Source organism: Lissotriton helveticus, chromosome 1_1, assembly GCF_964261635.1.
Source record: "Lissotriton helveticus chromosome 1_1, aLisHel1.1, whole genome shotgun sequence".
Classification (NCBI taxonomy): Eukaryota; Metazoa; Chordata; class Amphibia; order Caudata; family Salamandridae; genus Lissotriton; species Lissotriton helveticus.
Window position 1 is genome coordinate 1,446,804,182 of NC_136057.1, and position 22,843 is coordinate 1,446,827,024.

The 22,843-nt window shown below is 45.8% G+C and overlaps 1 protein-coding gene across 6 annotated transcripts in view; it reads left to right on the forward strand.

The window, feature by feature from the left end:
* KMT2D (lysine methyltransferase 2D) overlaps window positions 1–22,843 on the forward strand; it is a 1,543,965-nt gene that overhangs the window by 512,727 nt on the left and 1,008,395 nt on the right. For all 6 annotated transcript variants that reach the window (XM_078685770.1, XM_078685786.1, XM_078685782.1 and 3 more), the window contains 5 exons: window positions 3,839–3,949; window positions 4,034–4,138; window positions 4,299–4,480; window positions 7,113–7,277; window positions 12,255–12,364. In XM_078685770.1, coding sequence (XP_078541896.1) covers window positions 3,839–3,949; window positions 4,034–4,138; window positions 4,299–4,480; window positions 7,113–7,277; window positions 12,255–12,364 — 673 coding nt within the window. The remainder of the gene's footprint in view (window positions 1–3,838; window positions 3,950–4,033; window positions 4,139–4,298; window positions 4,481–7,112; window positions 7,278–12,254; window positions 12,365–22,843) is intronic.

Sequence of the window (22,843 nt, forward strand, 5' to 3'; positions counted from 1 at the left end):
TCTTGGCAGTTGTTTGTTCCTTCTGTTGGTGTCCGGTGATCAGATGTGATGCTGTGAGGTGCTTGTCTGCCATTGTGCTATTCATTTGTCGAATTGCGATGGACCCAGAACCTTGATTCAGGTTTATCTGACATTGGCAGTGCAAAAATAGCTCTTACAACGAACCAGCATTAACTTGGGCTCAGTTAAAGAGAGCAACTCTGACCAGTCTGAGTAAAATGTAGCTTCTCTGAGGCAGTAGAGTGGTGGATCAGAGTAGGACTCCAGCCCTGGCAAAGACGTGGGGATGTTTGGGAATTATGTCAGAAGTCCATTTGGTCCTGAATGTTCAGTCTTATTGTCTTGAATGTGTCATTGGGAGGCAAACCCGTACTTAGTTTTGTAAAATACTAGGTTTGGTACCACATGTCTGGTTTCCTTGCATCATGCTAGGAAAACGACTTAATCAACATTTGTTGTTATATTGAGACCATCTTGGTTGTGGCTGTTTGTGTACGTGTGAGCAGGAAGTTCTGCATTTATCCAGTGCTGGGGTATCTTTCATAGATTCACATGCCTGAATCATTCCCCGTCGCCGAGGCGGGAGTCCCACGGTAATTATATATACAAAAGCAGTGCCTTAGAATAATCTGTAGTAGGCTGACAAAACTATAGGCCCAAAAAGGCCCAAAACTTAGCAGCCTATCTACCTCATTCTTCCAACCAATCAGCTGTCAGCACCCTCTAGAACCTTCCCAGCAGAGGCAGTTCTCCTTAGATTTTCACCGCTCATCGTGTGGAAGCCTGAGTGCCTACTCAGTTTTCAACTTTTTTCTTAGGAATGTCTGAGAAGGCCTGCAGGACCTGTGATAAAAAGAGGGTCCATGTAGAAGATCAGCATAAGGACTGCATCTACTGCCTGCATCCCAGTCACATTGTGAAGGATTGCAGGATTTGCCGCACCTTCCCTGCCAAGACCATCAGGGACAGGGAGGCAAGGGATCTTCTTTGGCTCAAATCATCTTCCACAGATGATGACAGAGCTTCTACATCCAGCAAAAGAGCCAGAGATAGCTCTTCTCCTGAGAGGAAAAAACAACACAAATCCTCTCATATAGCTTCAGAACCCTCAAGGAGGTTATCCTCTCCTCCTCTTGAATCTCCAGCTTCTCCGCCTTCAGGATCTTCATCTAAAAGTGTGAGTAAAGCACAGGCAAAAACTGTTTCTCTGGTGTCTTCTCACACAGTCTCTGTGACTTCTACCACCTCAAGCTCTTCAGCTACAGTATCTACCTCTGCTATTACTTCACCTATTGTGTCAGCCAAGGTTTCCTCCAAAAAATCTTTAGGGGCTAAGGATATTTCTTTAATCTCTTCAAAATCATCGTCGACGACCATTCAATTGACCGTTCCGTCGTTGATGAAGTCATCGTCAACGAAGAGCCCGTCGACGACTGGATCATCTAAGAAGAGCCTCGTCGATGAAGATTCCATCGACCACGTTCCCGTCGACGACAAGTCCATTTACAGTACCACCGTCGACGACAATCCCATCGACGACTGGCTCGTCGACCGCCATTCCAGCAAAGAGTCCAGTCATCACTAAGGCTCCGCCTGAAAGACCCTGGCCTTCTCTACCACAGGTGTCTCATGCCTCACCTATAGCATATACTAATTTTCAGATAAAAACCTATCAGGACTACTCCAATATTTCTCCACTGCTACCATCCCAGATTTTAGAAACATATGTGGAGGAGGAGGAATCTGATGAGGATGATGGAGATGATGAAGGTCACTTTGGGATTGCACACCATCCATCGGAACTACAAACAAAATGTCAGGATGAGGATGAAGAAAAGGATATACAGGAGCATTACTACCAAGAAGATTTGTCTACACCTTTCTGTAGACAACCATACAGAGCTCCACGTTCGGAGGAGTCAAGTCATCTTCCCCCTTCGTTGATACAGGACTTACAGGCCATGTTGGCAGACTATCGCCAAAGGTTCCCACCTACACCGTCCACTCCAATTGTACCTCCGGTACCAGCGGACGTACCTACGCCTCCTCCACCGCAGCTTCCAGTGTCGCCAAGACACACTGCAAAACCCACACCACAAGAGGATCGGGATACTTCCTCTTCGGATGAGGATGGAAGAGAAGAAGGCGAGTTGTCTCATGACAACACACCTGCGGATCCGTCGGATGACTATGCCTTCCCCTCCTTTGCCGCAACCTTGTGAACAAATCCAAAATTCATTCCTAAAGTACCATCTCAATTTCATTTAAACCAGACGGCTAAGTTAAAGACTTTTTTCCCGGATCCTGTCACACCGCCAGAAAAGGCCCTAAACTCTCTGGATGTGAAACGTTGTCTAAAGTTCTATCTTCAGAAAACTAAAGACATAAGGAAATCTAACCAGTTATTTATTGCTTATGGTCCAGTTGCGCTGGGACAAGCTGTGACAAAAGGAACGATAGCCAGGTGGTTATCTTCAGTAATACAATTCTGTCACGAAAAAGCTAACAAGCCTTTAGCCAGAAAGGTAAAAGCACATTCCACCAGAATGATGTCAGCGTCGACAGCATTATTTGCCGGAGTCACACTGGCGGACATTTGCCGAGCTGCGACATGGAAGAGTTTCTATACTTTTACAAAGCATTACTGCTTGCAATCGGTATCACAAGATGATACAGCAGTGGGACAACCGGTGCTGCAGCATCTTCATCATTAAGGTTAGACTTTTAAAGGTCTGTCATATTCTATTCATGACGTAAGAGTATGCATAATACACTGTAATGTTTTGCTTGTCAAATGCTGTTTAAATATGAAAAATGTTATCTGAATATAATTCTTTCTTTTTAGAAGGTTTTCTGCATTTATGTATATTTACATTTCTTGTGCTCTATAACCTTTCCGGATGAGTGGGGATATATAGCATTACGCTTTGTCTCCCGCCTTCCGCAAACGACAGATATGGGTTTACTGCTTGCTATTCTGATTCAGGCATGTGAATCTATGAAAGATACCCCAATACTGGATAAGAAAACAAGTTACTTACCTGTAACTACGGTTATCCAGTATTGGTATCTTTCATAGATTCACATGCACCCACCCTCCTCCCCGGCAGAAGAGTTCTTTATTAGGGATACATACTTCTCACTTGTGCTGGGAAAATCTGAGGAGAACTGCCTCTGCTGGGAAGGTTCTAGAGGGTGCTGACAGCTGATTGGTTGTAACTACTTTCAGTTCATTTCATATGAGGTAGATGGGCTGCTAAGTTTTGGGCCTTTCGGGCCTATAGTTTTGTCAGTCTACTACAGATTATTCTAAGGCACTGCTTTTGTATATATAATTACCGTGGGACTCTTGCCTCGGCGACGGGGAATGATTCAGGCATGTGAATCTATGAAAGATACCAATACTGGATAACCGTAGTTACAGGTAAGTAACTTGTTTTCTTCCTCTCCCTGTGCTTTTCTTCTGTTTGACGGTCCAGATTTATGTACATCCTGATATATAGGAAGTTTGAGTCACATCAACAGTGTTCATCAGTGCAATGTAATTTCTAAAGCATGCAGTATTCCTATATGTTGTTTTTCCATTTCTGCCCAGTAGTTACTACAGAATAACAGTGGTGTACGCTTTCATTCATTTGTTCCTTGTTTAACTTCTACAAGTCTACTTAACCACCCTTCATTTTCCAATACTTATTCCAACTGCTTCCTATGTGTCTCCCTCCCACATCTCCGAGCCTAAATACCTCCGTTTCTGTTCTTCAAGAGTTTTTATGGCCTTACACGTTTATTTTTTTTACTTTTACTTTGCTCATGTTTTCTTCATGTTACTCTTTTCTAGCTTGCAGATATTGACAGCTCTCCCAGTAAGGAGGAAGAGGATGAAGAGGATGACACAATGCAGAATACAGTGGTTCTTTTCTCCAACACAGACAAGTTTGTTTTGATGCAGGTATGAGTTTCTCTTTTGTTTATCACACTCTTGTTATTTCTTCTAGAGAAGTTTCTGAATTGTGCATCTTTTCTTCTCCTGCAGGACATGTGTGTAGTTTGTGGAAGCTTTGGACGTGGCACTGAAGGGCACCTATTGGCATGCTCACAGTGTTCACAATGTTACCATCCCTACTGCGTCAATAGCAAGGTAAATGAAGCGGTTAGTCAGTCCAAGAAATTTGGAAACTGTGCTCAGTCATATTCAATTGCCTCCATAGTTGTGCTGTATCTGCCAAAATTTTTGTTCTCTGCGAGAACAGTGTTGCATTCTCCTACAGTGGCCTTAACATTTGGGCGATCTCTTGCAGATTACAAAGGTTATGCTCTTGAAAGGCTGGCGTTGCGTGGAGTGTATTGTCTGTGAAGTGTGCGGCAAAGCCTCTGATCCCGCACGGCTGCTCCTTTGTGACGACTGCGACATAAGTTACCACACATACTGCTTGGACCCTCCGCTGCACACAGTTCCAAAGGGGGGATGGAAGTGTAAATGGTAAGAGTTGTATACAGTCATGTAACAGGTACACTGCTGCTTCATCAAAGCACTATACATAGGCATCATAGCACAGCTTTTGAGGCAACCTTCGGTTCCATAAAATGTGATTCAGCTGATCACCCTAGTATAAGAGGAACGTAAACCTTACACTGAATACAGTTTTGCAGTACTACATGTAATCTTAAATCATTTCTTACCACATTGTAATTAAAGCTTTGCACATCCTTTTAAAAGCAATATCGTTTACTGCACTCTTCCCACTATTGTAAAGTGAAACTTTGTGCACTCTTTGAAGCATTGTAAATTAATTTTTGCATATCCCTTTAGCATGATGGCAAGGTTAACCTTGCACATCCTTTTTGAGCTTTGTACTTTAAACGTAGCCAATTTGATCACTTGATTGATCTTTGCACACTCTTTTTAACAGAATTGCAAACTAATCTTTATGCACTTTAAGATATACACACATGACCCCACACCATAATACCCCTCTGCAAAAAGTTTCCAATGAATAGATTTGTAAATGAATAGGGTATTGTGATTATAGACTATTTTCTCGTGGGATCCATTTAATCCATTTGTAGGCCCACTGAAATAGCATTCGGTTTGTCTGTTGCAGACCTTAAGACCCATGCATTTTTACTGGGGAATTGTTTCGAATGTCTACTCACCCAGTAGGTAGTAGCAGTTAAGGGAACAGTATCACCACCTTCCATGACCAGCAAGAGGACAGAGTTTAGTGAATACTAGAATGTCTGTTAGATGGTAGTTGGTATCCGCATGCCCATCCAAGGAGGTATGGCCCACCAAAGCCAGTGATTGTTAGACCTTGTTGAGAATCCGAGTAGAAAGCTCAGTTAACACCTTCTAAGGGGAGAGGCCCATCTCTCTTCTTCCCTATCTTGCTAAAATTCTGGAATCTTACGTCACTTCCTGTCTTTCTACTTATGTTGAGCAGCACCAACTTCTTTCTTCTCACCAAGCAGGTTTTCGCTCGGGTCATTCGACCGAATCTGTGGTGCTCGCCGTTCTCGACGAGCTGAAAGCCAAGGCTGACTCCAATTCTCCCCAAGCTCTGGTTCTCCTCGACCTGTCCGCTGCGTTTGACACGGTCGACCATAACATTCTTTTGGACCGTGTCAGCGCAGCGGGCATTCGAGGCCCTGCCCTTTCCTGGATTACGTCCTTTCTAACAGGACGTTCACAAGCTGTCCACCTCCCCGGTTTTTCTGCTCTCCCCCTCCCGGTGCCCTGTGGGGTTCCCCAAGGCTCTTCCCTCTCTCCTCTTATTTTCAACCTTTATATTCACCCACTTATTTCTTCTCTCCTTCAGCTGGGGGTCTCGGTGTTTAATTACGCAGACGACCTCCAGCTTGTCTTTGATCTTTCTTCTTCTTCTCACTCCCTATCCTTTTTTCGTTCCACCATGGTCTTTATTTCTGGGTGGATGAGCGCCAATCACCTCAAGCTCAATCCAGATAAGACTGAGCTTGTCCTGACTGGCGGCTCATCCAGCCCTTGGTCCTCTGCTTTTTGGCCCCCTATCCTTGGCCCCCCTCCCACCCCGGTTGCCTCCGTTAAAACATTGGGCATTAAGGTCAGCCAGGACCTGTCCATGCATGGCCAGGTCAGTGCTGTAGTATCTTCCTGCTTCCTCTCCCTTTGGCTGATCCGAAAAATTTCTCGTTTCTTTTCCCTTGAATCTCTTAAAATCATCATTTCTGCCCTCATCACTTCCCGCCTTGATTATGGAAACAGCTTGTTCGTGGGTATTCCTGCCTACGAAACCCGGCGCCTTCAAGCAATCCAAAATCAGGCTGCCCGTCTCATCTTTCACTTGCCCAAAACTCACCATATCACTCCTGTCCTCAAATCCCTTCACTGGTTACCCATTCTGCAGAGATCCTTGTTCAAACTAGGTTGCCTTGTTTATCGGGCCCTTGATCGCTCTGCACCGGCGTTCATCAACTCTCTGATTTCCTCCCACACCCCTGTCCGCACTCTCCGTTCATCTTCCTCTGCCCTCCTCACTGTTCCCCGTTTCCGCAAAACTCGCACTGGTGGGACTAGATTTTCTGTTCTTGCACCCCGGTTTTGGAACTCCCTTCCTCTCTCTATGCGTTCTATTCCTATCTTTTCACACTTCCGTAAAGCGCTTAAAACATTCCTGTTTGCCTTGGCCTACCCCTGTTAAACCTCCCTGGCCCTGTTTGTTCTGTTCCCTAGAGCTCTCAGCGCCAGGAAGCCGTTTGGCCACTGTGCGCTCTATACATAATTTCATTCATTCATTCATTCATTCAGAGGTGTGGCGCCGCGGCCAGGGCGACTGACACTGGAATCTGGGGACCACGGTTCGATCCCCGGCTCCGGCGGCAGGTCAGCCCAGCACCATGTGACTCTGGGCAATAGCTTGCTTAATCTTCCCGACGGCCCCCAGCGCCTAGAGACCCTTACGGGTGATTGTGCACTTTACAAATGTGGATTATTATTATTATTATTATTATTATTATTATATTATTATAGCCTGCTGAGCGTTTGTTAAACCAAGCCTGTATTTGTAGTAATGAATAGTGTATATTTATCTGCCATTGAAAGGCTCACCAGACCTTGGTGTTAATGGTATTCACAGGTGTGTATGCTGCATGCAGTGTGGCTCAGCCTCTCCGGGTTTCCACGCAGAATGGCAGAACAACTACACTCACTGTGCTCCTTGTGCCAGCTTGGTTACCTGCCCTGTATGCCGACTGAAGTATGTGGAGGATGACCTGCTCATTCAGTGCCAGAACTGTGAAAGGTAAAGAATTCCTCGAGTTTCCCTTGCTTTGTAAATAAAACTAGCTTTTGAAGTTCATTTGTTTTGTTAGTGAAATGCACCATTTGTTAGAGTAGTAGCAAATTATCAAATCAATGATTTAATTTTACACAATGTTTGTGGTGATATAAAAGGACTGGCACCTTTGTGGCAAAGTTTTTAAACCATTGTTTTTGGGGTTCAATGTGAAGTGTGTGTTCACACACAGCTGTGAAGGTGTTGTGTGTTTAAGTCTATCCTCCCATCAGTGCAAGTTCAACACTTAGCTCTGTCTGGCACATAGTCGTCTGGTGAAGTTAACACATTAAGTAGTCTTCAGCATCTGCATCTCTGACTGTCTTTTTTTTTTCTGGCAGCCAAGTGTTAGCAGTCTGCCGACAAACATTCTTAGGTCTCACCGTAGTCTGTGCATGCACCACCTCTTTCGAGATCTTGTGTTACATTACAGAGGGTTTAAAGGCTGCCCATTGGTTGACTTATTTTGTCACTCCATTTTGCTTGTTTCTTCTGCATTAGCTTCCTTCTTAGTACACTTTTCTCTCCCCTGGAGCATGATGCAGTACTTGTGTCCTTCAATTTTTCATTTTTCAGCCTCTACTTTTGTTTGCATTTCAGCACTTAGGAGTGTGTGTTTTTTAGCTGTCCCCCCCCTTGTACTTCTCCCCTCTCTGTGTTCCTTCAAGTACCAAAATGTCCATCCTCTGTCTGTTTTCCGTTTGCTTGCATTGTGTTTGCACCTACCTGCCATCTGTTTTATGTGTGCTTGCACCAGGCAACTCCCGCCAACCCTCTGTTGTCTGTGCCCTTATCCCAGCCCCTTCCGCCTACGCTCTTTTGTCCCGTGTCCCAACTCCCCTTGTCTTTTCTCTGCACCGGTGTTGTTCTATCCCGCTTTCCCTCCCTCGGTGCTGCTTTGGGGGAGCACATGGCAACATATGAACAAAATAGAGCTAGAACATGGGAAACGAATTAGAGCCAGCTGTGTCGTAGCATCCTTTTTAAAATTACTTTTAGCCATGCTGCACAGCAGCCGTCCAGCTGTATAACATGGCTACACAACATGCCAAAGCAAATAGCCCTTATTGGGAAGAGCTATAGGCTTTGCATATACTCGTTGATCATTCTTTTGAGTCTGTTATGTCATTGGTTTGCCACTTTGTTTTGTTATGTTATGTTATGTTAAACAAATTTGTAGAGCGCGACTAACACCATTAGGTTTCTTGGCGCTTGTGCTGAGGGAGCAGGAGGGAAACATAGAAGTAAGAATGCTAAAAGTAGGACTCAGTAAAAAGGAAGGTTTTGAGGAGGGATCTAAACCTGGGATAAGGGAAAGACAGCCTGAGGGGAAGAGGGAGGGAATTCCAAAAAAACGGAGCTAGGAATGAGAACCTGAGGCCACCGTGCTTCTTCCTTTTAAACCTGGGAACAGATAACAAGGCCAACTGAGACGACCTAAGATTGCGAGAGGGAACATACGGGTGAAGAAGGGAGGAAATAAAAAGGGGACTGTGGCCAGCAAGAGATTTGAAAATAGTACAGCCAAGCTTGAATTTACATCGGGCAGATACCGGTAGCCAATGGAGGCTTTTTAAGAGAGGGCGAACATGTTGGTCTCTAGGTTGATGAAAAATCAGGCGGGCGGCCTGATTCTGGATCAACTGAAGTCTCTTGAGTTGGTACTCAGGAATGCCTACGTACAGTATGTTTGCGTAGTCAAGCCTAGACAAGACTAACGCAAGCAGAGCCAGAGTAAGGGCTTCAGTAGTAAGTAGGCGGGAGATTTTACGAATTTTCCTGAGTTGGAAATGGCTAGAGGACACTACTGCGCTTATCTGGGGCGTCATGGAGAGGTCATTACTAATGACGACTCCCAGGCTTTTGGCTGAGTTGGCAGGACAAGGGGGACTGCCCAAGCTGGCAGGCCAGAAGGAAGGTTGCCAGGGATTGGAGGGTCCCCCGACAAGAACCAACTCGGTCTTGTCGGGGTTGAGCTTCAGATGGTTTGAGCTCATCCAACTACTGATAAAGCAAAGAGTGTTTTGGAAAGTAGTAGTTGATTCATCAGAGGAATCAATGGAAAAAACTAGTTGAATGTCGTCCGCATAGTTAAATGCGGTGACATTAAACCTACGGAGGGAGCGTATTAACGGGGCCAGGTATAAATTCAAAAGGAGAGGGGATAAGGAGGAGTCCTGCGGGACTCCACAGGTCAGCTTGACCTGGGTAGCAGAGAACTGAGACAGCCTGTTGGCGTTGGGTCAAGAAGGATCGGACCCAATCCAAGGCGGTGCCCTGGATGCCGGCCTCCCTGACACGGTCGACCAGAATATCATGGTCGACCGTGTCAAAGGCGGACGACAGATCCAGGAGGACCAGGGCCTGGCAGATGTTAGTGTCGGCCCCTCTGCGCAATTCCTCCATCACAGAAAGGATGACTGCTTCTGTGGAGTGCGCAGGTCGAAACCCGGCCTGCTGGGAGTCCAAAACGCACGAGTCCTCAACAAAAGTACTAAGGGTTTGAGTGACATGCGACTCCAGAACCTTGCTGAGGAAGGGAAGGAGAGAAATAGGGCGGGATCTGGGTTAAGGTGTGAGGATTGGAGTAATGACAAAGAATGCTGGGCAGAGGGAGAACTGGCAGAGCTTGGACAGAGATACTAGTTTTGATCTTGACGATCTTGTCCACGAAAAATTGGTTCAGGGAGTCGCATAGGGACTGGGAAGGGAGGGGCGCAATAGTGACTCTCGCGGGATTGGAAAGTTCCTCAACAATAGAGAATATTTCCTTGGACTTGTTTGAGGAGTCCAGAATTCTATTGGAGAAATAACGGGATTTGGCAAGCGTTATGGCTGACTTATACTCTCTCATCAAGGAAGAGAATATCTCTTTGGTCTCAAGGGAGTACCCACGGCGCCAGCGCCGCTCTGCTTGGCGAAGACCAACTTTTAAAGCTCTAAGGTCCTCGGTGAACCACCTTTGGGCGTCATGGCTGCGTCTTGCTCTAACTAATTTTAAAGGTGCCACCGAGTCGGCAGCAGAAGTGAGCCAGTGGGTAAGGTTCCGTGTCTGGGAGTCAATGGGGATAACAGGACCAATGATGGGTGGAGCCGAGGAGCTAAGGAGGTAGGTGAATTTGTTTAAATCAGCCTTGTTCCAATTACGTGCCAGGAAATTAGTCTCTCGGACTATTGTGACCGGGGAAGGTAGAGCTAAGGTGAAGGTGATTAGAAGATGGTCTGACCAGAGACAAGGGAGAATAAGGGGTACAGAGATGTCTAGGCCGGAGGTCCAGACCTGGTCTAAAATATGGCCCTTAACGTGAGAAGGAGAGTGTATGTGTTGAATACAGTTCAAGCCTAACATAAGGTCTGAAAAAAGCCAGTGAAACACGGGATTCGTGGGCGTCCGACGGCCAATAGTTAAAATCGCCCAGGACCAAGACGTTGGCATTATTGATGGTAAGCTGGGAGATGAGGTTGCCGAACTGGACCGAAAAACTGGGCATGGGTTGGGGAGGGCGATAGACCAGAACACAGATGAGGGACGACCCTGACTGCTCCAATCTGAGTGCAAGACAGTCAGTCAGAGGGATGCTAGTGGAGGGCACTAGAGAAAAACGAATGGGATGTCTAATAATGGCTGCAACCCCTCCCCCCGCTTTGCCAGAGGAGCGGTTAGCTTGCAATATGTAGTATCCTGGAGGGATGGCTGCCAGGATGTCAGGGGAAGAGTCATCTGTGAGCCAGGTCTCGGTCAGAAACAGAACGTCGGGCTGTTCCGATCCCAAAAGGTAAAAAATATCGGACTGGTGACTGACCAGAGACCGGGTGTTGAGATACATCACGGAAAGAGGGGGGTTTAAGGGTCTAACCGATGAGGGAGTGGAGGGCTTGGGGCCCAGAGCAGGCAGCCTAGAAGTTAGTGAGGAGGGTGTGATCTCTAGAAAAGATTCCCTAGCTTTAAGCAAGCCAAATAATGCAAGCCTCGTGGATGACTTAGGAGGGGGGAGTGCAGGGTCGTGACATGAAATGAGAAAGGAGCGGGGATAGGTGAGGGAAGGGGCAGAGTGACATGCCCCTTGCCCCGGTCGGCCGCGGACGGCCGCAGACGGGCTTAACTCAGGCGCAACTCCGGCGCGCCTACGTCGCGCCCGCTGCGCTCGTCCGCTGCGCTGACACATGGAGGCCGTTTAAATAGGAGCGGAACAAGGGTGGAGTGTCAGGGATAGCCTATAGTGAAGGCAAGCCCAAGCAAAGATGGCGCCCGTTACCGCTGGGAACCCGCGATTAAGATCAGCCCCCAGCCGGCAGCTCACCTCTGAAAATAAATGCTGAGGTTAGTAACCTGCATAACTTTGAACAACAGTGGTTAGACAAATTTAAGAACAGTGCATAGGATAAAACCGCCGCCGCTCGTAATCAGCGGGGCGAAATGCAGGAAATGAGTTAAAATGCTCTCAGCGTACGCAAGCCACCCCACTGCCACCGGGCTACTTGCAAACAGTTCCATGTCAGTCTTTTTTTTAAAAACTTATTTTATTTTCATTGATGATTGGCCTGCTGGTCTGTACTTTCCAGTCTGTGTGAATAACATTTCTTTATTTTATCAAGGCCTTGCATGAGGAAGTGTGTTGGCTGTTTAGCACATGGTATTGAAGGATTGTGAATATGGGCCGCCTCTCTGATGTGGGTCTGGTGTGCTCCTTTGAACTAGAGAAGGTACTTGCGGTACAACTTTGTGGGAGGAGGGTGATCTTTATTTAGTTGAAGGTAGGTTCCTTTCTGTGAAGGGACAGTTTGGGTTGCTTTCTGAAGTGGGAGAATTCTTTCCATTTGGTGATGGTTTTTTTTGGGGGTGGGTGGGTGAGTGAGGACCTGTATTATCTGTTGAATTTCAAGAGTGGGGGTCCTTAAAGCAGTCTGTTCTATGCTTTGACAGGCATCTGTCTTCCCTTTCAGGTGGCTCCATGCCATGTGTGAAAATCTCTTCACAGAGGAGGAGGTGGAGGAGGCTGCAGACGAGGGTTTTGACTGTGCTGCGTGCCAGCCGTATATCATCAAACCTGTGGGTGAGTGCCCTGTCTGGACGTTTAAATTTCTTTTTACCTGTACATTACCGGCAGGTCGTAGCTGCGGCAATTAGAGCTTGAATTTAGAGGGGGGTGGAGTTCCACAGATCCTTAAAACTTCTACTATGCAGGTGAACAATTTAGCGCTGACACTTGAGCTTTTTTATTTTTAAATACAACAAACATTTCTTTTAATTTCTTATCAGTTCAGTTCAAAGACTTTATTGCGGTTGGATATAACCATAACAGCACATTCATTTACAGAATTTACAGTTTCAAGTTATTGCAATATTAGAAAATAAAATACATTATTTTTGTTATCAATACAATTTCATCATTATTAAAATTCATCTTCGTGGGATTTTTTTTTTTTTTAAAAGGGTAAAAAATTTAAGTTAAATATACCAATTTAAATCAATAAAAATCCAGTCTAATTTACACATCACATGAGCATGGCACACAATCACCTTCTCACAAGTAAACTACAGCTCCACAGCTTGACCTTATTACAGGTGATAGAACTCTAAACTTTATTAATCAGATTCCTACGGATTGTCCACATAGAGAACAGGAACTTTGCTACAGGAGCCACATATACTGGGTCGGTGTCTGAAAGACTAGATAATTCCTAATGCCCATATTATTGCAGAGTTGGATAATCCACTTCTGCCGGATTCTCTTATATGCCGGACAGAAGAGAATGACATGGACAGCAGTTTCCTCCTCCCGTCCACCTATCCGTGATTGCATATAGGGGTAAAGTTCCATATCTAAATTGGAGATACAGCTTCTTCGCTAATGTAGGTTGTATAAAATCTATTACCTGTTCAAATTCATAATAAGACTTGAAGTCCAAGAAGCCATACGTTAGGCTCGAAGTATTTACCGAGCGAAATACTTTCATTAAATTATGCTCTTTTATCATATTTGCCAAAGTTATCTTTGGAATGGCTGGACAAGATACCTCTGGATTAGTCCAAAGGTTCTCCAAGCCAATCAAGATAAAAGAGTGCCTTACAAATGATAACCAAGGAATGCTGCCTGCCCCTAAAGATTCCATGACCGCCTTTAATTCTTCCTTATAGCTCCCCAGCTCGGGGGCACTTCATAACCTCCGCCGATAGAGGAGTGGGAGAGAAGCGATGGCATCCGCAATTGGACGAATATTTAGGTCCATCCTTAGCGGCACTAATATTGTGTTTCTTGGCAGAGTCATAATTTGCCTAATAAAGTTATTTTCAGTAATTATTAGATCATTTGATGAAGTATGCCCCCATAGTTCCGCCCCGTATAGGGAAGCTGACCTAGCTTGGACTTTGTATATTTCAAGCGGTGGTCTTACAGTTTTTAAAACACAAATTTTTTGAACTTTTAAAATTCCCCTCACGGCCTGTGTTAGTTTTAAGTTGGCCTTGGCCTTTTGGGGACCCCAACCCATTTTATAATTCCGAGATAAACCCAAGTAATCGAAAGTGGGTACCCTTTCCAGGGGTCTGCCCTCCATCATCGGGTGGGGGCAATTAATGGTGCTGGCATTGAAGACCATGTACTTAGTCTTATTGATGTTAACCACTAGGCTCCTTTTTTTTTTTTTTTACAAAAGTGGGTAAACTGGTTCAACACCCGCTGCATACCCATAGCTAACTTAGCGAGCAGCAGGGTGTCATCCGCAAACATAAGTGCGGGAAATCTTTGAAAGGTCAGTTTTGGGGAGTCTATATCCTTGATATCAAGAAGATCTTCTATCAGCCCATTAAGGAAGAGGGAAAAGAGGGTCGGGGCAAGCACACAACCCTGCCTAACCCCCTTCACAACCGGAAACGGGGCTGTGAGTTGATCATTCTTGCCAAATCATACTCTTGCAAATGTCCCTTCGTGGAGTCGTATGAACTGGTAGCATAGATATGGTGGAACCCCCATAGCTGGTTTCGGTCCACCATATCAAATGCTGATTTCAGGTCCCCGAAAGTTAGGTATAGGCAACCCCCTTCCAAAACAACAGGCTTCCAGTGGAGTACCTGGAGCCTGAATAGTTGATCTATTGCTGATGTTCTGGCCCTAAAACTCGCTTGTAGCGGAGTCAAAATATTATTGTCACTAATTCATTCCTGTAGTCGTTGTAATTGGACCCTTGCATACATTTTCTGAGACATCAATGAGTCTAATAGGCCTATAATTAGCTGGTTCCAGCGGTGATCCCTTTTTGTAGATGGGGATAATCTCCGCCCCCATCCACGTACAGGGCACTGGTAGACCCTGGAGAATTGCATTGAATAATTATAAGAGGTAGGGTACCCACACCATCTGTTCATCTCTGTAGAGGTCGCCGGGAATCCTGTCTAAACCAGGTGCTTTGTTCAATTGAAGCTTAGTTAAAGCCATTTGAACCTCTACTGTTGTGCAAGGTGGAATGCACCACATGGGGTCTGGGGTTAAGAGGCTTACTGGGAGTTCACTTGCCTCAATTAAGGAATTTGAATATAGTTCTTTAAAATATAAGCACCAAGCTTCCGCAGGAATATTTAAGTCAATGGTAGTCTTACCCTCTGGTTTCCCTGTATGAACTAGATTCCAGAAGGTCCTCAAATCCTTCGCATCAAGGGCAGACCGGATGGCCTGCCAACGATCTGCTTCCCACTCCGATTTTGCGTTAAAAATATTTTTTTTATAAACAAGCCTTGCTTCAGCAACACATAACCTGTTGCCTTGTTTAAGAGCCGCAAGCAAAATACGGTTCACATCCCTGCAGCCCCTGTTAAACCAGGGGTTTCTATCACCCAAACATTTGGGCTTAATGGGCCTTGAATTATGAAAAAAATCCGCCAGTGTTGCAACTAGTTCCTGATTAATTCTACCCAAATCTTCTCCAACACGGCTCTCAGGAAGATTTTCTTGGGCACTGCTTGCCTTTTCTAGCAATGGGATTATACTCTTGTACATTTTTGCCATATTTTCTCTAGATTGTTTGATAGTGGCCCATCGAATGCGCCTCCCTCCTCCTACTATTCTAATATCCCTTCTTGGGGAGCTTTCAGGGCCTTGTTCCACATCATTCATACAGAAATCCATCTCGATAATCGGAGGGTTATGATCACTTTCCGTACGCTGGGTAACACTAAAGTCTAGAACTTAATGCCACAATTCCATACTGACTTAAAGGTAATCAATTACTGATGCGTGGCCCAGTCCTCTGTAGGTTGATTGCCCTGGATTATCCCCCTGGAAACGCCCATTACAAGCCCTTATAGAAAACAAATAGGTGAGAGAGATCATTTGTAGTACAAGTGGGGACCATCCCTTTACTGGGTATATGTTTGGGGGTGGGACTAACCAGATTTCATCTTATTCGGTAGTAATCGGTGGGATACCATTAAGGGGTTCATAATGGCAGTTAAAATCTCCACCGATCATAAAAACATCACCCGAAAATGAATTCAAAAGGGTAATCAAAGAATCCAAAGTCTGGGAAGTTCCACCGTACCATGCTGGCCGCGAATAGATATTAATGAGTGGCAGTTTTTGAAATTTTTTATGGGTCAGTAGGATACAAGTTAAGTCAGGACTGTTAGTGTTGACTCTTTTCACCGTAAATCCAAGATGTATTCCTACCGAAATGCACAAACCCCCCGATGGTCTACCTTTTGGGCCCTTAATAGCTGGCTCATTAAATCTAACATACCCTATTATATGAACAGGGTTTACAGCCCAAGTCTCCTGGAAAAGGCAGATCCCACGGAGGTCAACAAAAGCACACCACTCCGGTAGATCTAATTTAGCTGCAAGACCCGCAGTTTTCCAGGACAGCACCTTAAGACCCCCTTTGGAGCCCACCAGCCCGCTCCCCATGTTTAACCGAGGCCCCTTGCTCTCCAGTCTACCAACTCGGTTACTGTGTGAGCATGAAGGAGATAATACTTCTGTGATTGAACTGATATCAATAGATATAACAGTTTTATCCATTGATATCGCTTGGGCATTGGTTCCAACCTCTGCGTCACTATCATCCAGAGATAGTATTCCATTATAACTCACACCTTGTTCTCTAGACATTAGGTATTCTTTTACCCCAGCAGTCCCCCCCCCCCCCTTTTTTTTTGGTCCTCTGCTTCTCTAATATAGGGAGTAGTGGTGGTGGGGGGAACGATAATGGTCAGTCTACCTGATCCAATACACTATACCTATTGCTTACTGGGACGCCTAGCTGATACTCATTACCCCACCTTCCCCACATTCCCTCTCCATTGCTCCTATTCGCATGTTGGGCTTGCCATCCACTGAAGTTTCCAAGGTGGGAACGGGTAGGGGGAAGGGTAGGTGGCGGGTAAAAATAGCTTAACTCCAGTGATTGGATTGTCGAGTTTAAACTCTTAAAAGAACCCCTACAAACATGGTCGACTACCCTGCAATCTTTAAAATTGATTACTATACAGTCCCCGTCCACATCTTTGGGTCTATGTCCCACCCAGCCCACTCTTCCAGCAAACAGAATTTGACTTTGCACATTCCTTGGCAATGGTCTATTGTTATTCAACCAATGAATTGATTTATTTTTTAGTTCCATATACGATTCAGTTCTGTTAGTGCCCAATTTGGGGACCCCAGCTAGAACAACAACGTTGGGGGGCGCTTTCCGGAGGTAAGTCAATATGAGATAAATCAAGCTTACAGTGATCATCCTTTGATTGTTTTAAAGGGTCTCTGCCTGGGGTTTTCTACGTTACCACTCCTGAACGTCGTAATTCATCAGCAGCATTATTGCCAATGTTACTTGGTCGATCAATTGTTGGTTGTTGAATGGAAGTAGCCGAGGGGTTTGGGGGACAATTGCTGGGGAGCATAGAGTTAGTTGGCAAGGGCCCGTCTACTGCAGTTGATACTCTGGTTTGTACTTAGTTGACCGTCATATGTTTTGTGTAGTCCATATTCTTCCTAGCTAGTTCCTCTATTTTCACTAGCCTTTGTTCGATTAATGTCAATCTTCCTTCTAGGGTCTGTAATATGGATGATATCGAATAGTTTCTTACCTGTCGGTGTAGTTTTGCAGCTTGAAGATCTTTCTGGATTCACTATGCTGTGCATATTCCGCAATCTGGTGTTTGGGTTCGGAATCGTAGTCTTTTTCTCTTTTTTTTCCTTTTTTTTTCGTAGCCCAGGTGGGCGTCGACATCCCACCATTTGGTGTACCTTCGGTGACGTCGGCGTGCTTCCGGCGGAAGCTACCACCCTTGGGCGCCATCTTCGGATTCTTTTTTCTGTCTTTTTTCTTTTCTGTGTTTGTAGTGAATCCATGGCTATGTTTGTTAATCGTTTTTTAAAATTTTTTTAACGTAATTCTTCTCACGTATCTTTTCACGTATCTTGTAAGCTTCAACTTGCTTTCTTTTCTATCTGTTTCCACCCTCTTCTCCAGCCTTATCTTTCTGGCGGAGGCGGGTGGGTTCGATAGTGAATCCAGAAAGATCTTCAAGCTGCAAAACTACACCGACAGGTAAGAAACTATTCGTTTTGCAGCGTGAATCTTTATGGATTCACTATGCTGTGCATAGATTTTGTAGCGGTTTTCGTTACCTTTGTGGCGGTTGGGTGGAAGATGAGCGCTGGTTGTTGAATATATGTTGAAGCACCTTTTGTCCTACTTGTGCTTCCTTGTTCATCTGTACATCCACGCAATAGTGCTTAGTGAACGTGTTCACTGAAGCCCATGTTGCCGCCAGGCATATGTCCTGAATTGGTGTGTTGGCCAGAAAGGCGATTGTTGCTCCTTTCTTCCTGGTCGAGTGGGCCTGTGCCCCTCCTGTTAGTTCCTGGCCCACTTGTTTGTGGCAGAATTGTATTGTCTGTGTGATCCATCGAGCTATGGTCTTTTTAGTCACTGGTTAACCCATGTAATTGTTTGCGAAGGATACGAAGAACTGTTTTGTCTTCCTGTGTCCCTTCGTCCTTTCAATGTAGTGCATCACAGCCCTTCTTGCGTCTAGAGTGTGGAGCGACCTCTCAGCACTTGTAGTGGGGTTTTGGAAGAAGCTAGGAATCTGAATACTCTGATTCATGTGGAACCTTGACACCACCTTTGGCATGAAGTGTGGGTCTGTTCTCATCACGACCGTGTCACTGTGTATCTGCATGTAGGGTTCCTGCAGTGTGAGTGCCTGCAGTTCGCTCACCCTTCGTAGCGAGGTGATTGCTACCAGAAAAGCCGTATTCATTGTTAGCATTTGCAGTGATGTTTTGTCGATGGGTTCGAAAGGTGCTTTCATGAGCTCCGTCAGTACCACATTCAGGTTCCAGGCTGGTGGCGGTCTTCTCTTTAGTGGCGCTATTCTTTTAGCCCCTTCCAGGAATCTTTTTACGACTTGAGATGTGAAGAAGCTTCTCCCAGTTTCTCCTCTTGTGTACGCCACAATCGCTGCCAGGTGTACCCTCAGCGAGGATGAGCTTAGCTTAGCTTTTATTAGGTGCGTGAGGTACCTTAGCACCGTAGATTCCCTGGTCAGTTTTCTATGGAGTTTTTTCTTGCAACACCATTGAGTGAATCTTTTCCATTTTTCCCCATAGCACTTGCGTGTGCTGGGCCTTCTTCCCTCTCGCAGCACCCTCAGGGTGCTCTCTGGTAATTTTAGATGTGCGAACTCTAAGTCCTCAGTAGCCAGGCTGAGAGGTTGAGGCTCTCCGGCTCTGGGTGTAGAACTTCTCCGTTTTCCATGGAGAGTAGGTCTCTTCTTTTCGAGAACTTGTGGGGGGGGGGGGGGCCCTGCGCCATCTCCATTACCTGCGAGTACCAGGTCTGCCTGGCCCATTGTGGTACCACCAGGATGAGCGTCATGTTGCTCGTCATGCATTTGTTGAGAACCCTGGGGATCAGTGGTATCGGGGGGGGGTAAAAGCGTAGGCAAATGTTTTTGACCAGCTTATCCATAGGGCATTCCCCTGTGATGGTGCCTCTGGTTGCCTGGATGCAAAGTATTGGCATTTTGCATTCCGACGTGTTGCAAATAGGTCTATTGTCGGAGTGCCCCACCTCCTGAATGGTCTCTCGGTTTCCTGAACATTGAGTTCCCACTCGTGGGATGCTGATGTCTGCCTGCTGAGTCAATCCGCTTCTACATTGTCTCTACCTGGCAGGTGTATGGCTAGCAGGTCTATTTTGAGTGGTATTGCCCATCTCCAGATTTCCTGTGCCAAGCTTGACAGAGGGAATGATTGAGTTCCCCCTGTTAGTTTATGTAAAACATTGTTGTGGTGTTGTCTGTTTGTATCAGCACCTTCTGGCTGTACAGGTGTTTCTGAAAGGCCTTGAGGGCTAGCAACACTGTTTTCAGTTCCAGGTAATTGATGTATCTGACTGCATCTGTAGGGCTCCACAGACCCCTCTTTTTGAGCCTGTTCATGTGTGCGCCCCATCCCTTCTGGGATGCGTCTGTGGTGATGGTCACTGTTGGGTCCGGTGGTGTTAGAGGTTTCCCTACTGTTATCCTTTCCTTGGTCCACCACCTTATTTCTTCCTGCACCCTGTGCGTTACAACCACTAGATCCTCCCAACTTCCTGTAGCTTCTGACCATTGCTGTTGCAGCCACTCTTGGAGTGGTCTCATTTGTAGGCGTACATTGGGGACCAGGTGTATGCATGACGCCATCATCCCCAAGATCTTGCTCACAGTCCTCACTGTCAGAGCTCGCCCCTTCTGGTAGTGACGTTTCTCCCTCAGTAGGCTGAGAGTTCTCTTTTCCCTGGGTAACACCCTGCATTGGACGATGTCGATTTGGGCTCCCAGGAAGATTTTCACTTGCTCTGGTTCCATGGAGCATTTTCCCCAGTGTACGGAGAAACCCAGGCTTGCTAGCATTCTTGTGACCTGTTCTGCATGATCTTTGCATGTCCTGTTTGCATGAGTGTCATGAGGCTCCAATTACTTCGCAGAGGCAGTACGATGCTTGACCCAATCACCCTCCCACCAGTGTCTTCGCCTCAAGGGCAAATCCACTAGCAGAAGGGAAAAGGGGAAGTGGACAGAGAAGAGACACCTTGAGAACTTCTGGCACCTTCACCGATATGGTAGCTCAGTCTTGACCTTGGCGTTGGTCACTGTGGGTGCCTAATACACAGAATGAGGGGGAAAAGAATAAACAACAACAACCACCTACCAATATTCTCACTCTATGAAATAATCAAATCTTATCCTACCAATGGTTCCCAAAGGTATTGCTACTTTTCATGAGGGTGTGTAGTAACATTCAGGGAGCTTCATGCCTGTGAGATAGAAACTAACATTACTGTGGGACCTTGCCAATGATTTATGACCTACTTAACTAATACTCCCACTAATTACCTGTAAGCTCTCTGTACTAGCCCCAACTGGGGTTCTGTTAGAGTCTTGATGCAAACATGTGGCTCGTAGGATTCTCACTGCTGAGTTGTCTTCTGCGCGCAAAAGGGTACAGGGGAGGAGAGAAGGGGGAAAGGAGAAAACAGGAAAAGCGCAAGAAGGGAATAGTTACTCAGTATCTGGTTTGCTGGCAAGAGGGGGAGGGAAAAGCCAATGGCTTACTGTTCCTCTCACAACTCTCCGCGAGAAGTCAATGGAGTCCGTGGAACCTTCCGCTGAGATATCCTGTCGAACTTCAGCGAAACGAAACTGGCTCCCACGACGACAGCGGATGAAGAGGACCGTAGACTCAGTCACTGCAGCCGACGGAAGATCCTTCCTTCAGGGACTAATAACTATTGACTACTAAACTTAAATGTGACTTTCAAGGATATTCCACTCTCTCGGCGAGTAGCCACATCGAGCGGACTCAAAGGGATTACTAAACTAACTCTGATAACTCCTGTCGTGAATGTAGACACGGAGCTTCGAACACTAGCTGCTACCTCAGAAACCCGAACAGTTGAAGTGCGCAGTTTGAAAGCAGCGCGAGGCGCATATCAACTAGCCCTCACGTACTAACTTCCAGGTTGCTTCTATGGCCACAGCGGCGGCCATCTTGGGAGGGACAGAACACTCACTATTACCTATTACATAGTACTGAAAGGAACCTATTTAGTAATACACGGGTACCAAACATTAACCCGACAGGGCTTCACTATTGTCCTCGCACAATTCCCAGATTTGGGAACATAGGTGGATGCGATTTGCAAAACCCTGACAGTACCCCCTCTCAAAGACCGATTCATCGGTCCAGGTTTGAGAGGTTTCCGTGCATGGAATCTCTTAATGAGTTGTGGAGCGTGAATTTGGGATACAGGCTCCCACGACCTTTCCTCAGGACCGTACCCCTTCCAATCCACCAGATAAAATAGTCTTCCTCTTTTGATTTTAGAGTCCAGAATGTCATGAACCTCGTACTCAGGGTGGCCAGAAATAACTAGGGGTTCTGGTGGTTTACCCAACCTCATGTGTGATTTAATCTTTTTTAATAAAGAGACATGAAAGACTGGATGGATCCCTAACGTAGCTGGTAACTTTAATCTCACTGTCACTGGACCCAAGACCTGCTCAACTGAATAGGGACCCACAAATCTTGGTTGGAATTTCCTATTCCCTTTTAAATGGAGGTTTTTTGTAGAGAGCCACACCTGATCTCCTACTTGATAATGCGGAGCGGGCTTTCTATGTCTGTCTGCACTCTTCTTGTAAGATTGCTTGGCTTTTATCAAATTTTCCTCTGCAGATTTATGTAATGCAGCCATATCGGTCAACATGGTCTTAACTGCTGGGACTTCTAAATCTTCCTGAGTGCAGAATGGATTGGGATGACGGCCAGAATTCAAATAAAATGGCGAGTAACCCGTAGAAACACTCTTAGCGTTATTACTAGCAAACTCTGCCATCCACAATTGATCTGACCACTCACCACCCCGCTCAAGGAGAAACAAACGGAGATATTGTTCTAATTCTTGGTTAATTCTCTCCGTCTGTCCGTCCGATTCAGGATGATAACTGGTAGACAATCTACTCTCAATCCCCAAACCCTTGAGATAGGCTTGCCAGAAACGGGAAATAAACTGAGGACCTCGATCTGAGACCACTATCTTGGGGACCCCATGTAGTTTTACAATATTCTCGCTAAATGCTTGTGCTAGCTCAGGAGCAGTTGGGGTACCAGACATAGCAATAAAGTGGCTCATCTTGGTGAAAGTATCCACAATCCCCAAAATAGTATCGAACCCCTTACTAAGTGGTAAATCTACAATCAGATCCATGGATACTGTATGCCACGGATGAGTCGGAGTAGGGAGCGGTTGTAAAAACCCCTGTGGGGCCTGCCGACTAGGTTTACTCCTGGCACACAATTCACAGGACTGTACATATTGTTTGACATGAGAGGACAACCCAGGCCACCAAAAATAGCGCTGAACTAAATCCATGGTCTTAGAAACTCCTTTATGGCCTGCCAAAGGATGATCATGGCAACTTTTCAAGGCTCTTTGTTGAAGTGCGATTGTAGGAAGATACAAGGCCCCTTTAAAGTAAGGTAATT